Source organism: Girardinichthys multiradiatus, chromosome 15, assembly GCF_021462225.1.
Source record: "Girardinichthys multiradiatus isolate DD_20200921_A chromosome 15, DD_fGirMul_XY1, whole genome shotgun sequence".
NCBI classification, from domain to species: Eukaryota; Metazoa; Chordata; class Actinopteri; order Cyprinodontiformes; family Goodeidae; genus Girardinichthys; species Girardinichthys multiradiatus.
The window spans coordinates 12,807,273-12,822,616 of NC_061808.1; the positions used below are offsets into that span (position 1 = coordinate 12,807,273).

General features: G+C 38.2%; 1 protein-coding gene across 1 annotated transcript; it reads right to left on the reverse strand.

The window, feature by feature from the left end:
* Positions 1 to 662: 662 nt before the first annotated feature.
* On the reverse strand, positions 663 to 12,813 carry rhag (Rh associated glycoprotein). Its single transcript, XM_047389045.1, has 10 exons — positions 12,562 to 12,813; positions 7,888 to 8,071; positions 6,622 to 6,772; positions 4,819 to 4,966; positions 4,260 to 4,426; positions 4,037 to 4,174; positions 2,370 to 2,494; positions 2,211 to 2,281; positions 2,014 to 2,087; positions 663 to 1,896 (listed from the first exon to the last, which is right to left on the reverse strand). Exons 1-10 carry the CDS (start codon positions 12,734 to 12,736, stop codon positions 1,822 to 1,824), a joined length of 1,308 nt encoding a protein of 435 aa, XP_047245001.1. The 5' UTR covers positions 12,737 to 12,813; the 3' UTR covers positions 663 to 1,821.
* Between the last annotated feature and the right edge of the window lie 2,531 nt (positions 12,814 to 15,344).

A 15,344-nucleotide genomic window follows, 5' to 3' on the forward strand; every position in this document is an offset into this window, starting at 1 on the left:
TGCAGCCCCTAATTAACTAACGTAAATAATAAAATAAAATATGGACTGGATTGGATAAGTACATCAGAATATATCTTCAATGGGAAACACCAACAAAGGTTATTAAAATTACTGTAACATCAGTAAATAAATGCAAATAAATGACCAGATAATCCTGTATAAGTCATTATTTGAAATTGTTCCTTTCATTTAAATTTTTACTATCAGAATTTAAAATTTAAAATAAATTTTAGGAGTTCATTAAAAAAAAAAAATCCGTTTCTTTCAGTCAGAGGGAATAAATAACCAATTCAGGTCCACAAACTTTCCCATTATTTGCATAATTATTTAAATTCTTAGACTTGAAACTTTCTTGTTTCAAGAATTACTTTTACAATATTTTTTTCTTTTACACCAGTTATTTAATAGTTTTATATAAATATTTTGGAAAGCAAGAGTGACTGCTAAATCTTTGTTTTTTTAAATAAAATAAAACCTCTTTTGAACAATTCCAATTTCTATGAGATATTGCACTGCAGACATATGACCTGGACACAAAGAACTGTAATATATTTTTGGCCAAATAGTGGAGTTAAACAGGAAGTTGATGGATGTAACGAGAAAGTTAGTCATTTTTATTCCAATCCCAGAGATGTATGGAAGAAAGTAGCACATCGACAGCATTATTGTAGAAATGTTTTTTTATATGACTGCATTAGTATATTGTACAAGTAGGAGCAAATGCCCAATGTATAGAAATCAGAAGCAACATATATTGTAATATCAGTGGCTTAAGGCATGACAGACAATTAAACAACGTTGCAAATGTTTGATAAATCCTCTTCGTAGTCAGTTTTATCAAGCCTTCAGTGTAACATTTTGAAGTACAAATAAAAAGCACTTCAAACAAAAGGAGAAGCTTTTATACTGTGAAAAAAAACACGAGGCTTGTTGCATTTTTAGTTTTCTTAAAGATTTAGACAGAACCTTACAGCAACCTGTTAATAGAGAACAGACAAGATGAGTAAAATAAGATGAAAATAAAATTCTAATTCTCAGTACCAGTTGCCATTGTTAGCTTTGATAAAACTGACCATGTCGCTCCATATACAAACTGTATGTACATGTAAAAATACGGGGGAAAAAACTGAAAAAATGAAACCCAGCTCATGCCTGTAACATGCATTTCATTAACAAATGGTACAATAGTCCTCAGAAAAACAGCAAATGCTTGGAAAGTGATTGAAGATAAGACATATAAAGGCTCATTAGTTATAAGGCGAAGGGACCATCCCAGCCCGAGTCAGAGCTGTTGGACTCTAACTCCTCACACAAGGACCGGGCTCCAGTGAGGTCATGTGAAGCAGCAGAGAAAAGACCTCCTCTTTTCATCCAAAGGTTTATGCAGACATGCATATGTCAAGAAAAATACATGTAGTATCCTTGAAATACAAAAAATATTTTAACATAAGCTTAAAAGAGTAGCTACATTGCAGCAGGGAAGGAAAGAAGTCACCTGCTTTGATTGCTTTAATAGTTATGAAATACTTCGTGAAAACCTGTAAATTGTAATTTCTAGCTTCCCTATAATTTGGATGAACCAGTATTTCTGCTTGTTTGAATAAAATGATTCATTTTTGATTTGAAATCTGCCAAGTATGTCGTTTCTTGTTAATATTTTTAAAGGAAGTAGATATCTTTGTACACAGAACATGTAAAAATAACATTAAAGTGGTGTTAAATTTAGATTCTCAGATCATAATAATATGTCTGACCATTAAAACTTGTAAAAGAAAACCCTCTGTTTCTTCCTTTTCATCTAAAGGGACAATATGCCGACATTCAAGCTTCTGCTTTGTTCTTTGAGTTTTCTGCAGCAGCCAGACATCCTTCGTTCTCCTCCTCCTCATCAGGAACCTGTAAGAGACACAAAGTAGCACAATCAAAAACTGCAGAATAATAGATGCATGATAAAAGCAATTACTTTTTACAATGCAACAGAGATTTCTCAGAACGAGCAATGGGAATCCTTACCTCCCAGTAAAGAGAGTCATCGAAGCAGTTCTGGTCTGGAGGCTGTCCCCAGAAAGGCAGCTTCATTATAAGCCCTGGAAGAAAAAAAATGAAATATTTGGTTAGTCAGTTGTTGCTGTTGTTACACTATCATAAAGCATTCAGTGATAAGCTATGTGTGCATATATTTCATTGTTTCAGTTTTTATCCCCACTCACCAGTTATAGCACCTCCAATCAGAGCGAACCCGAGGGACGAAGCCAGGGCAGCAGCTTGCATGGCTGCAGAGCTGACATTTAAAGTGAGAATTTAATTATTTCAGAGCAACAAATCTATTGTAAGTGCATGTTTTAAATTACAGTACATGGAGTATTTACCCTTTTTCCGCCTTCCCCAAAGCCACAGCAACAATGCCAGCTAGTCCTCCAAGGATGCCAGGCATCCCGTGCAAGTTGTGGACTCCACAGGTGTCCTGGATACCCAGGTTGGATGACAGGATCGGCTGCAGAGGAAGGAAAAAGACAAAATATTCTGTTTCAGAAGGTGGTTTTTGTTTATTTGTAACATTTGTTCACGAATAATAATTACTACTGATTATTCAACTTTGTTCCTTATGGATTAGATTAGTCTTTATTGTCATTGCACGTCACATGAACACAGCAGTGAAATGCAAATGGCATCCAACCAGAAGTGCTTAAGCAATGATAAGATAATGTATACAGACATTATACAAAGGAAGGGTGTGTCATTGCTGAACAACAACCCTGGATAGGATAGGCAGATATAAAACATAAAATGCTAAAAAATGACCGATATGACATAGTTCACCTGTCCCACACCATTAGGTGAAATTAATTGAACTGTAAAGTTGCCTTGTAGTACTTATACACCTCGATTTTTGACGATGAAGAAGAATGTATTGTGCCTAAATTCTGTTGCATCACTTTTCATAAAACTGCCTTTGACATTTTTTACAGATAGTTAGAAAGGCCAACTGATTCTTGTACCTTAGATTCAGGAAGAATCCTAAGCAACCCACAGAGTAGAGAGTTATGAGTTCAGTCCGAATGTTTTTGAGGATCTGGGTAATTATTTCGCCTGTGCCCCCCTGAGGTATTCTGAAGGGATACAGGGATATGAGACTCCCCGGATAATTTCAAGCTCTATCACGATTTCTTTAACCAAGGGTTGTCTGTATTTTCGGCACAAAATCAAGCTTGTTCCATGTGCAAGTTGGACTTTACCAAGACTGTCCCTTGGATCACTGTTAGTGATGTTGGTTGTGGTGTTCATGGACGGATTCTAAAAGTGCAGTCGTGGAGGGGAGTGTTTCTGGTTTGGAAACCTCTGGTTCTCTGCTACAGAGTTGTTTACAGTGAGTCTGAGGGCATGATTCTCAACCGGAAAAAGGTTCTGCTCCACAAGGTGGATGATGTGGGAGATGAATAGAGAGACTGGAGCCTCTTCTATAACAATGAGGAAGTTGTTCTGGTCTTTTGTGATGAGAAAGAAGCTTCAACAAGTAAAGCTCTTGATTTACTAGTCTGTGTAGGTTTCAACCCTCACCTATATGGTAATGAGAGGTAGAACTTGGATAAAAACAGTTAGACTGAGATTCCTCTGTAGAGTGGCTCTACTCAGCTTGCATGAGCTTGGACTAGAGTTGCTGCTCCTCTTTGTTGAAAGGAGTTTGATGAGGATATCTACCCAGGATGCTCCTTTCATGCCTCCTGTCTTCTAGGCTTGTCCTACTGGCAGGGGACACCTTGGCAGACCCAGAACTTGCTGAAAGGACAATATTATCGTTCTGCACCGGGAACACCCTGGGGTCCCCAAAATGATCTGGAGAGTTTTGCTGGGAAGAGGGTGTCTGAATGTTCCTTGCTAGACTTTTCAAATATTCTTTTTTTCAGGTCACATATTCAGTCTTGTTACATGTTATGAAGAGGACTTGACCAAGTTTTTACATTTGAAGAACTCTTGTGTAATTTAGGTGTAATTTATAAGAGCTGTTTTTACTTTAACTTGCTCGTCTTCAACTCACAGAGAGATGTTTGAAGCCCAGAGTGGAAATGATACCGGCCACTAAACCAATCAGCATAGCACCAAATGGCTGGATCTGCATGTCGGCACAAGTTCCCACTGCAACGCCACCAGCCAGAGTGGCATTCTGTATGTGCACCTATGGTAATACAAAGGCATTTAGATGAGTAAAAGCCCAAAATTATTTTTAGTCAACTACTGTAGATGAGTGTAAGGTGCCTGACCATGTCCAGTTTTCCTTTGTGCTCTACCAGGCTGGAGACAGCGTAAGCAGAGAGCACACAGGCAGCCAGAGAGACATAGGTGTTGATCACTGCAGTAAGCTGAGTGTAACCTGGGTCAGCGATGGCTGAGTTGAAGCTGGGCCAGAACATCCACAGGAAAACGGTTCCTGCAGAACAAGGGAGTTAATTGAGGCTGATAAGACTCATAATTTAAAAGACAAACAATGGGTGTCAAAACCCTAAGTCAGAAGCTGCACTGCTATTTGTGTCCACTTGGTGGCAGAAGTAGTCCAAATGTGAGTAATTCATCTTTTTATTACAATATGTATTACAGCTGACAGCAGCAAAAGACAGAAATTGAATTGAAATAGAAACATTAAGTAAACATTATGAAAAGTTGTTCAGACAAAAGTCTTGAAAGAATTATTTTCGTGGTATCACCACAACTAACTATCGTGTTTATTTCATTGAAACTTTACGTTTGAGGTTAATCTATGCTCCCTTATGGTGCATCCTTATAATGCATACAATAGTTGATTACAGTGTAAATTTCTCTTACCAATCATTGCAAACATATCGGAATGATAAACAGATCCATCATTCTCATGTCGGTTTCTCAATGTAGGTCTATAAAGAACCCGAGCCACCGCCAAGCCAAAGTAAGCTCCAAAAGCGTGTATTATCATTGATGCTCCAACATCATTAGCCTGTAAAATGAGATGTTTTACAGTATTTTCACGTGAAATGCCAGGATTAGGTATATAATCTTTGGCATACAGGTCCTTCTCAAAATATTAGCATATTGTGATGAAGTTCATTATTTTTCATAATGTCATGATGAAAATTTAACATTCATATATTTTAGATTCATTGCACACTAATTGAAATATTTCAGGTCTTTTATTGTCTTAATATGGATGATTTTGGCATACAGCTCATGAAAACCCAAAATTCCTATCTCACAAAATTAGCATATTTCATCTGACCAATAAAAGAAAAGTGTTTTTAATACAAAAAACGTCAACCTTCAAATAATCATGTACAGTTATGCACTCAATACTTGGTCGGGAATCCTTTGGCAGAAATTACTGCTTCAATGCGGCGTGGCATGGAGGCAATCAGCCTGTGGCACTGCTGAGGTCTTATGGAGGCCCAGGATGCTTCGATAGCGGCCTTTAGCTCATCCAGAGTGTTGGGTCTTGAGTCTCTCAACGTTCTCTTCACAATATCCCACAGATTCTCTATGGGGTTCAGGTCAGGAGAGTTGGCAGGCCAATTGAGCACAGTGATACCATGGTCAGTAAACTATTTACCAGTGGTTTTGGCACTGTGAGCAGGTGCCAGGTCGTGCTGAAAAATGAAATCTTCATCTCCATAAAGCTTTTCAGCAGATGGAAGCATGAAGTGCTCCAAAATCTCCTGATAGCTAGCTGCATTGACCCTGCCCTTGATAAAACACAGTGGACCAACACCAGCAGCTGACACGGCACCCCAGACCATCACTGACTGTGGGTACTTGACACTGGACTTCTGGCATTTTGGCATTTCCTTCTCCCCAGTCTTCCTCCAGACTCTGGCACCTTGATTTCCGAATGACATGCAGAATTTGCTTTCATCCGAAAAAAGTACTTTGGACCACTGAGCAACAGTCCAGTGCTGCTTCTCTGTAGCCCAGGTCTGGGGAATGCGGCACCTGCAGCCCATTTCCTGCACACACCTGTGCACGGTGGCTCTGGATGTTTCTACTCCAGACTCAGTCCACTGCTTCCGCAGGTCCCCCAAGGTCTGGAATCGGCCCTTCTCCACAATCTTCCTCAGGGTCTGGTCACCTCTTCTCGTTGTGCACCGTTTTCTGCCACACTTTTTCCTTCCCACAGACTTCCCACTGAGGTGCCTTGATACAGCACTCTGGGAACAACCTATTTGTACAGAAATTTATTTCTGTGTCTTACCCTCTTGCTTGAGGGTGTCAATAGTGGCCTTCTGGACAGCAGTCAGGTCGGCAGTCTTACCCATGATTGGGGTTTTGAGTGATGAACCAGGCTGGGAGTTTTAAAGGTCCCAGGAATCTTTTGCAGGTGTTTAGAGTTAACTCGTTGATTCAGATGATTAGGTTCATAGCTCGTTTAGAGACCCTTTTAATGATATGCTAATTTTGTGAGATAGGAATTTTGGGTTTTCATGAGCTGTATGCCAAAATCATCCGTATTAAGACAATAAAAGACCTGAAATATTTCAGTTAGTGTGCAATGAATCTAAAATATATGAATGTTAAATTTTCATCATCACATTATGGAAAATAATGAACTTTATCACAATATGCTAATATTTTGAGAAGGACCTGTATACTTTAAAAACTCACTTTCAGAATTTCAACCACCAGATGCTCATTGATGGAGAAGATGGTGATCTCCAAGATGGTCATGATGAGGAGCTGCACAGGGCTGGTTTTACCCAGAACAGCACCGAACGAGATCAGGACTGTAGCTGTGCTGAAGTCTGCATTGATCATTCTGCAGCAAAATGAGAAGATCTTAATCATCAGAACTAAAATTATTTACCTCTTGAATTTTTATTTTTTACATTTTGTCACATTAAACCCAGAGAAACTATTATATAGGGATTTTATATGATAGACCAACACAACATAGTGAATGAATGTGAAGTCGGAGGAAAAGGATTAATGGTTCAAAATATTTTTCAAATGATTATTTGCAAAGTGTGGTGTGAATTTGTATTCAGTCTTGCTGAGCTGCGATTGTAAGCTACAAGTCTTATGGAGGTATGTCTGGAGTGGTTTGGTACAGCCACAGAATGAAGACTTTACACACTCTATTGAAGCTCACCAATGAACTTAATGGGGTTCGTAGGTGAATATTGGTTTCTAAGTCTTGCCACACATTCTCAACATGACAAAGGTCAGGGCTTTGACTGGGCCATTCCAATAAGTAGAAAATTGTTTGATCTAGACCACTCCATTGCAGCTTTGACTGTACGATTAGGGGCCTTGTCTTGCTGGAAGGTGAACCTCCAATCTTTAGCCTTTTGCAGACTCTAACTGATTTTCTTCCCAGGTTGCCCTGTGTTTATCTTGATCTATTTTCAGCTCTGAACAGTTTCCCCTTCACTGTGAAAAAAGCATTCCTACAGCATCATGCTGCTGTCCCTCTTGACTGTTTTTCTGATTAATGTTCTAAGGTGAGCTGTCGGTTGAGCTAGATGGCCAAATCATAGTGGTCACAGTTTGAGATATTGTTTTATAAGCAAACCTCTCCACAACCTTACCCCTTACCTGTCGGCTGTGTTGCTTGGTCATCATGTTGCTTAGTCATCATGTCCTAATGCTCTCTTACAAGGCTCTTGGCCTTTACAGAACAGCTGCATTCATGACTATATTACACATAGGTGATGTCTATTATTTATCAGAAACTATAATTTTATTTCCACCTCACAATGAGTACTTCACATAAAGTCCCAAAAAGAATTGAAGCTTGTGTAACATAACAAAATGTGAGAAAGTGCAAGGGGCTTAAATACTGATGTAAGTAAACAACAGCTAAAAGTTCATTTTAAAATAATTATGTTTTGTGTTTTTAACTGCATTGGTTCAGCCATTTCATAGACGTACTTGAAGATGCTCATTTTAATCTTGCCATTATCCATGTGCCAGAGTCCCTGCATGAGGAGCCCCCACTGGAGACCGAAGGCAGCCAGCAGCATGTTGATGCCCACACTACTGAACCCATATTTCTTGAGGAACGTCATCAAGAACCCAAAGCCGATGAAGATCATGACGTGGACATCCTGAAACACTGCAGCGTGATATAAAAAGGAGAGGTCACTTCTTCTGCTGCTAAACCAGGACATGATCAAGTTAAATGAAGCACTTCAAAGTAAAAATGCTGCTTTTACTTTCAATTATTTTATCATGTTTTGTAATGCTTGTACTCCATTGGTTTTTAGGTTGAAATTACTTATTAAAAGGTTAGTGAACTTAACAAGAGTCGTGTTTCTTAACAGAAGTAACATTGTTGTGACCTGTTTGCTGTAAAACCGATTTAATCCCACCATGAATAGTGTTCTGGAAAAATTTATTTTAAAGATAAGAGGTCGGTCTGTTGGTCTGTGGCATTTCTGATGAAGTGCACATGATCCTAATATACTCCTAAAGCATGAAGAAATGCATTAAATCACAAAAATAGTGATGCTTTCTTGTCATGTGGCACTCTCCACAGTAAGAACAAACATGCTCTAATGCTCTAAATTCAGAATTAAGTTCAGGTATTTTTAGGGAAGATTTACATAGAACTGTGTGCTTCCTTCAAAACTCATCATCATCAGGCAGGAAGTCAGGCTGTTGTTTCCCTAAAGTCTTTAAGCTTGATATGATGAGCTTTGCATGTGGGAAACACATCAAGGAGGAGAGATGTGGGCTGGTAAACAATAGGCTTAATTTCCTTTGCTTTAGATGAACTGTTGGCTGAATATCATCTATAGTCTGGAAAGAACTGCTTTAAGGAACTTTTCAGTGACCTAAGAAACATGTTGGTAGATATTTGTACATGCAATGGTGATGAGAAAACAAATTCCACACTTTTATGCATGTTAGATAACATCAGGGGCCTCCAGAAGGGTTTCAAAAACAAGACCATATAGGGGCCAATTGATAATCCTGCACACCAAAACCGAAGGCTATAACAGAGCTTTTAGTTTGATTATGCTTTCATTATTTATAGGGCCTGTGATTCAGTGTAAATAAATAAATACATAATAATTTAATAAATCCTGCAACTCACTGACTTGTCCTCTGCTGCCTTAAATTTATATTTGCAGCGCCACTGCTGCTTAGATTGGTTTTAAAGAACATGAGGAAAAAATTAGCTTCATGTGTCTCGTTTGAAAAGAGATGCCCACAATCAATTGACATCCATCTAATTGATTTAATATGATATCTATCATACCTTTAAGAGTTTTTTTTTTTTAGGTTACGGGTAACAGGCAGTGTTAGAGGCTCCAATAAGTTATAAAACGTGGCAAAAAAGTAAAATCCAATAATGTGTTGCCAAAAAAACAAATAAAAAAAACAACATTACTGTGATTTAAATACTAAAAATAGCAATAACAACAATAATACAAGGTTAAAAATACAAATTCTGGCATCAAGACTGAAACACAACAGACCAAAAGCAGCCATGCCATGGATTTTCCAGCTTTATCCAGGTACAAATTAGAAGAGCAATGGTATGAGAACTGTTTTAAAAAGTAAACAAAACCTTTGTGCTCTACAACTGTTTTGGAGGTCAGAAATTTGACCTGGGATAGGAATAACATTGCATCCACCAAACATGTTGTCCAGTTGCGAGCTGGAAAAACGGTAGCTATCTATCTTTACTGTTGTGGATGATGGGCACTGTAGCTAATGTTAGCTAAAGCATTTACAAGATGATACGAATATACTTCTAAATTCATGCATTCAAACACTGTACCACATTTTGTATACTAGTAGGCGTACAATTAAATAAATAGGGTGCAAACTCATTTGTAAATCATTGCAGCTAATTACCACTGTTTATGTGTGAGACCATATTGGATTGGGAAGTTGGAAAAAACGTCTAATTCCAAATTTCCTATTTGTAATTCTGCCCTTGAGAGGTAGACTCTCAAAAGCTGACTCTGAATAAACCATTACTTTAATTTCCTTTGTATCACCCTTTAAATTTCTTTAAAAGTTTGGAATATTTGAAAATTGGAAACACTTTAAAATGTTTCGTAAACTAAAGTATAACCAAACTCGAAAGATTAAAATGTATACAATTTACTTCCTCAATCGGAATAGCTTTTTTCCATCAGTAATTTGGGAAAACCAAGTGTAAAAGCTTTAACCCAGATCTTAATGTGCACTAAAGCATCAACTCCTATACAGTGTTTACTGCAGAGTACACTTCAATAACAAACAGACCACAGCAAATGTTTAAAATGCAAAAGCCCTAAAATGAATGCACACAACCTTTATAAACAGAAGTAATAGGATGTTTATGCAAACCATGCTCATACATAATGGCCCTGATCTTCAAAAGGTTTACATGTACAAAACCATGTGCAAACTGGGTTGCGTGTGCAAAGCTAATCTACCATCAGGTGCAAATCGACCTGCGTGTGCAAAATGAGCCGAACAATGGGCACAAACTCTTTTACGTGTTATTCTTCATGAATATGCAAAACATAAGATAATGACCCAAACATACAAATTTATGGGAAGAGGATATGCAAATGTAATTCCTTATCACCCACAATGCGATTTATCAAACCTGGAATGGATTGCGGCCGCTGTTTTTGTGTCTATATTTAGCCCGTTTGAAAGACAGCTGCAAACTGGCACTCAAAAATATTGTGTCGTGTTATTTAACAAACAAGACTGAACATTAACAGCCACCAGAAAACCATGACAGAGCCAAAGGGACATTAAAGGAAAAACAAATAATCAAACTGTCCTGTATGCTCCTTGTGCGCAAGACAGATTATTTAATACATTTTTCCTCCCTCAATGTTCCATTACGGCTCTGTATGAAGGACATTCATGTTATATTAAATTATTATGGGCTTACCTTGGTTTGCTATGTTTGGTTCAAACGATTGGAGCTGTACTTTTCTGGGTTTTATGACTGATATTTTATGGTTTAACTGCAGCTTTTAGTATTTCCATGTTACTAAATGTTTTATTATTGTTTTGTAGCACTTTGAGATACTTATATAAATGCAATCACGGTAATTATTATTTATATATTTTTTATTTATATTACTTCCAACTCCATGGCTTCAAATTTCATCTTTCCTTACAGCCGCTCTGCTCTCCAACACTCTATAGTGACAACCAGTATAACACTCAATTTCCTCATTTAAATATGGCCATTTTTGCACCTGTGATCCATTGCGCACTCAATCTTTGTAGATCGATTGCAATACACCCACTTATTGCATGTGCAATTGTTTTTCTTTTGCACAAGCAATTCAGCGCTCCTTATTTGGAATCTTTGAAGATCAGGCCCAGTTTTTGGTAATTTATATGTTTCCACTGTATGTCAGGTCAGCTAAAGAGGTTCTTCACCTCTGTGAAATAAAACGGGTGAGCAGCCTCTGTGAGTGGCGAGAATCCCACCAAGGAGGAGCATCTGTAGAGCTGAGTAAAGAAGAGTGATGCAAGCGGCACAAAATTTGTTGTTCTTTCATGTTAATTTCTCACTAAAATGTGGAAAGTTGCATAATTTCAGAAAAGTATTTGAAAAGAATTTGCTTCTATCATTTATTGTTTAAAAAAACTAAATAAAATTACAAAAAGCTTTTTTTTAATTAATGAATGGTTTTTGCATCACCTTCACAAGAAGAATGAACAATTTTTCAGCATTTTTCATTTGAATTAATTTCAATATTACATTATATTTTTCATGATCATAAATACAATTCTGAAGGAGTAAAAATATAATTTAGAGCCAAGTAAGCCTTAAAACATGATAATTAGATTAGGTTTTGCCTAGATAAATAAAAGCTTTAAATAAATGTTTAATGATGGAACTAAACTATTTATAAGAGGTGAAAGATTTTCAAATTGTTGTGGCTGAGCTAATCTCCGAGACTCACACCTGCCCCGCCCCGTCATCAGCAGACCAAACAACAGCTTGTAGCTGCAACGTCTGTGTATGTACATGCAGATAAGTAGTTCAGATGCAAAGAGGAGCTGCAGTGCCTCTTAAAAAGCACCAGAAACATGACCTGGAAATGAAATTTTCACAAGCACCAGAAGCATTAATTTGCTGCTCCGGCCACCTTATGACTGCCTGTAATTATCCCTGTTTGACACATAATGAAAATCACATGTAACCACCTTTCTACACACTTTCTCCTACAGGATCCTCTTCGCTTCTCGGCTGCATCTGTCTGGCTGTTAGAGAGGAAAACAACCTTTCTTTTTATCACACTTCACCAACCTGCTCCAGCAATGACTTTCAAAAGCTTTTATGTCTGTTTGCTGGTAGTCTTAGCTAAAGCATTTAAGGAAAGATGTTCCTGTGAAAGTGAACAGCACCCAATTTTAGGTTTACATAACTATTATATCTAAGAAAGTTTAGCTTAAATATCAGCTACCTCCCACATTTCACCTTGTGTCAGAAAAACAGCATTGGTGTTGAGACATTTTCTCTGCTTCTTTAGCTAATTAAAAGGCTGCAACACATGCAGTGTAACTGTGAGCTTCAGTTGGAGTTAAAGCATAATAATCCATACACGAGCGCTGCTCAGCGTCACTTACTAGGGTAGAGATCCAAAGGAGATTTTTGAGTGCCATTATTATTATGGTGGTCATCATGGTGATCCTTCCCATCATCATAGACCACAAACAGAGCAAAGAGGATGATGGTGATAATCTCCAAAGTCAAGGCCAGGATGGGGAACTTCAGCCTCATGTTGGTGGAGTACGCAGGCATCCTGAAACCAACTCTTGTTATCTCTCAGCAACTTTGTGTGTCAGTCCCTCCCTATCTGCCCTGTGTTTAGGGGTTGCTCTGTCTAAAAAGGGGGGAAGACCGTGGCGTCTGCTTTTAAACTGGTGCAGGTTTTTTTGTGACCAATGACAGGGCAGAAGACTGAGGCCTCGATGGTGAACACCCCCCCCCCCCCCCCCCCCCCGTCCAATTTACTCACGAGGGATGGGTTTCCTCTGTGGGCTGTGGGGACGGCTAAACAAAAAACACACGTAATAAAACCCAACCATCAGGCAGAGATGGACGTAAAATCTCCTTCCAACTCATTTTTACAACCAAAGATAGTTCTGACACAAGTTTCTGTCTTTGGTTTTTAAATTAGGACTATTTCTTTGACATTACACAGCTGCACCTTTAAGCATAACTATAAAATACAACTCAATGAAATTAGAAACATAATTGTGTTGATAGTGCCCAACAAAAGTCAGTCAGTCAGTCATTTTCTATAGCGCTTCTTCCATAGTGGGTCCCGGGGAAGCTGGTGCTTATCTCCTGTCTATGGGCAGGATACACCGTCGCCAGTCCATCGCAGGGCAACGCACAAACAACCATGCACACCCTCATTCACAAACCTAGGGCAATTTAGAGAGACCAATTAATCTAACAGGCATGTCATTGGACTGTGAACCAGGACCTTCTTGCTACAAGGCAACAGTGCTACCAACTGTGCCACTGTGCAACTACTACTAATTGAAGTGGATTTAATATTATATATGGCTTTAATTTTATTTTGCAGAAATAAAGATTCCTGGACTCTGGTACCCCTAAATAAAATCCAGTGCAAAAAGAAATCCATATGACGTTCTAAACGTAGTTTCCCACAGGCAATGTATGGGATACAGCAAACATGTAAAAAAGGTGCTTGGTCAGATAAGACTTTGTGAGAAAATCTAGGACGATCACCTTCCAGCAAGACCACCACCCTAAGCATAGTCAGAGCCATAATGTTTTAAAGAAATCTTTTCAGCACTAGTGGCCTTTATTTTTCCATTTTTTGACAGTAGGTAGACAGGAAAGAGGGGTAGAGAGTGGGGGAGACATTTGGTAAATGTTGCCAGGTCTGGGACTCGAACCCAGGACAGACGCCATTCAAGGACTGTAGCCTCTTCAAATGATCGTGCACTTTTGCCCCTACACCACCAGCGCTGCCCCAGAGCCATAATGTTTTAGATCAAAGCTCATTTATGTGTTAGAATTTTTGTGTTATAATGTGCAGTAGGACTTGAAATTTTGTTTTGTCAGATGCTCTGCATCCTATCTGACTCAGTTGGACCTATTTTGCAAAGCAGAATGGGCCACGTTGGTACAAACTGCGGCGAATATGTTGATCTACAAGGTGCGGTCTCAGTTAGACTAAATACAAATAAACATCAGAAATTTTTTTTCTTTTCTTTGTCATTGATCCATGATTTCCCTTCAGTTTTAGAATAATGCATTGCTTTGTGTTGGTTTCCCAACACAAAGATCTCAACAAAATAAATTAAACTTTGTTATTGTAATGTGCCAGAATGTGAAAAGTTTAAGGAGTATGTACTACTTTTGCAAAGGACTGTACAGAGGTTTCATTTACCAGCAGACCAATAGAAAAAAACATGTAATTGTAGTAGATTTCCCTTTTGTTATCACCTGATTTTAGGCAGTTCTTGCTCATTTCTTTTATTTTCTAAATACATATGATTCATATAAAATAATATGCAATTACAATGACTAATCTAATTAAGTTGATCACTTGACCTACATGATAACATGAAAAATCATGTACAAATGTCTAATTTACTTCAAGAAAACCTTTCAAAACATATCCAAGAGAAGGGTCCTTTCATAAAGAGTACAGGATACTCTGGTAAAGAAAAAAAAGAAAACAACAGGCTTCACATTTACTCTAAATCTGATTAGATTCAGCTGCTACACTTGATTTTAACTCTCCATATTTAGGACCTAGAATGATGGCTACTAATGCATCTCACGCATATACAGTTGAGGGCAGATGTTTACATACACTACATTGATCATAGAAGTGAGTGTCCAACTTATTCTGGGCTTTCATGGTTTATTTGTTCTTTTTCCAGGGTTGAATTATCTCACAACTCACAACTTTTGTTTTTCAAAAATTGGAGGCAAAAGTTAAAATTTACTCTGGATGATATTTGAGCCACCTTTATCCATTGCAGGACCGGTTCTAATGTGTGAATTGGATCCATTTGTGATCAAGAAAGGACCAAAGGAAGGTGAAATACGATAAATAGACAGACTTTCAGTTGGTGACACGGAATGATAGGGTATACGCCAAAATTGCAGCAAAAAAACAAAATCTTATTACTGCCACTTGCTGGACTGGATGTATTCCTCCTGCAGTTTTCCTCACAACTTCCATATACGTCATTGGGCAGATTTAAATAAATTTTCAGCAGCCCTGCAGAGCAGTGGAAACAGAAAGCACATATATTACTTGGTAATGGTTTCCTTTGTTGTTTTCTTTCAGAGTTGGAGTTGGAGGAACAGAGGAGCACTGGGGGGTGGACTGGCAGGTGAACTAGCAGGAAGTTGTCAG

What these genes read in the sequence shown, in the direction of transcription:
- rhag (XM_047389045.1), bottom strand. Translation starts at nt 12,736, where the DNA reads ATGCCTGCGTACTCCACCAACATGAGGCTGAAGTTCCCCATCCTGGCC. An exon ending in TGGGCTTCAAACATCTCTCT is followed by an intron (nt 2,495 to 4,036) that starts GTGAGTTGAAGA and finishes CTTCCTCTGCAG; the next exon opens with CCGATCCTGTCATCCAACCT. An exon ending in TTGGGGAAGGCGGAAAAAGG is followed by an intron (nt 2,282 to 2,369) that starts GTAAATACTCCA and finishes TTTAAATGTCAG; the next exon opens with CTCTGCAGCCATGCAAGCTG.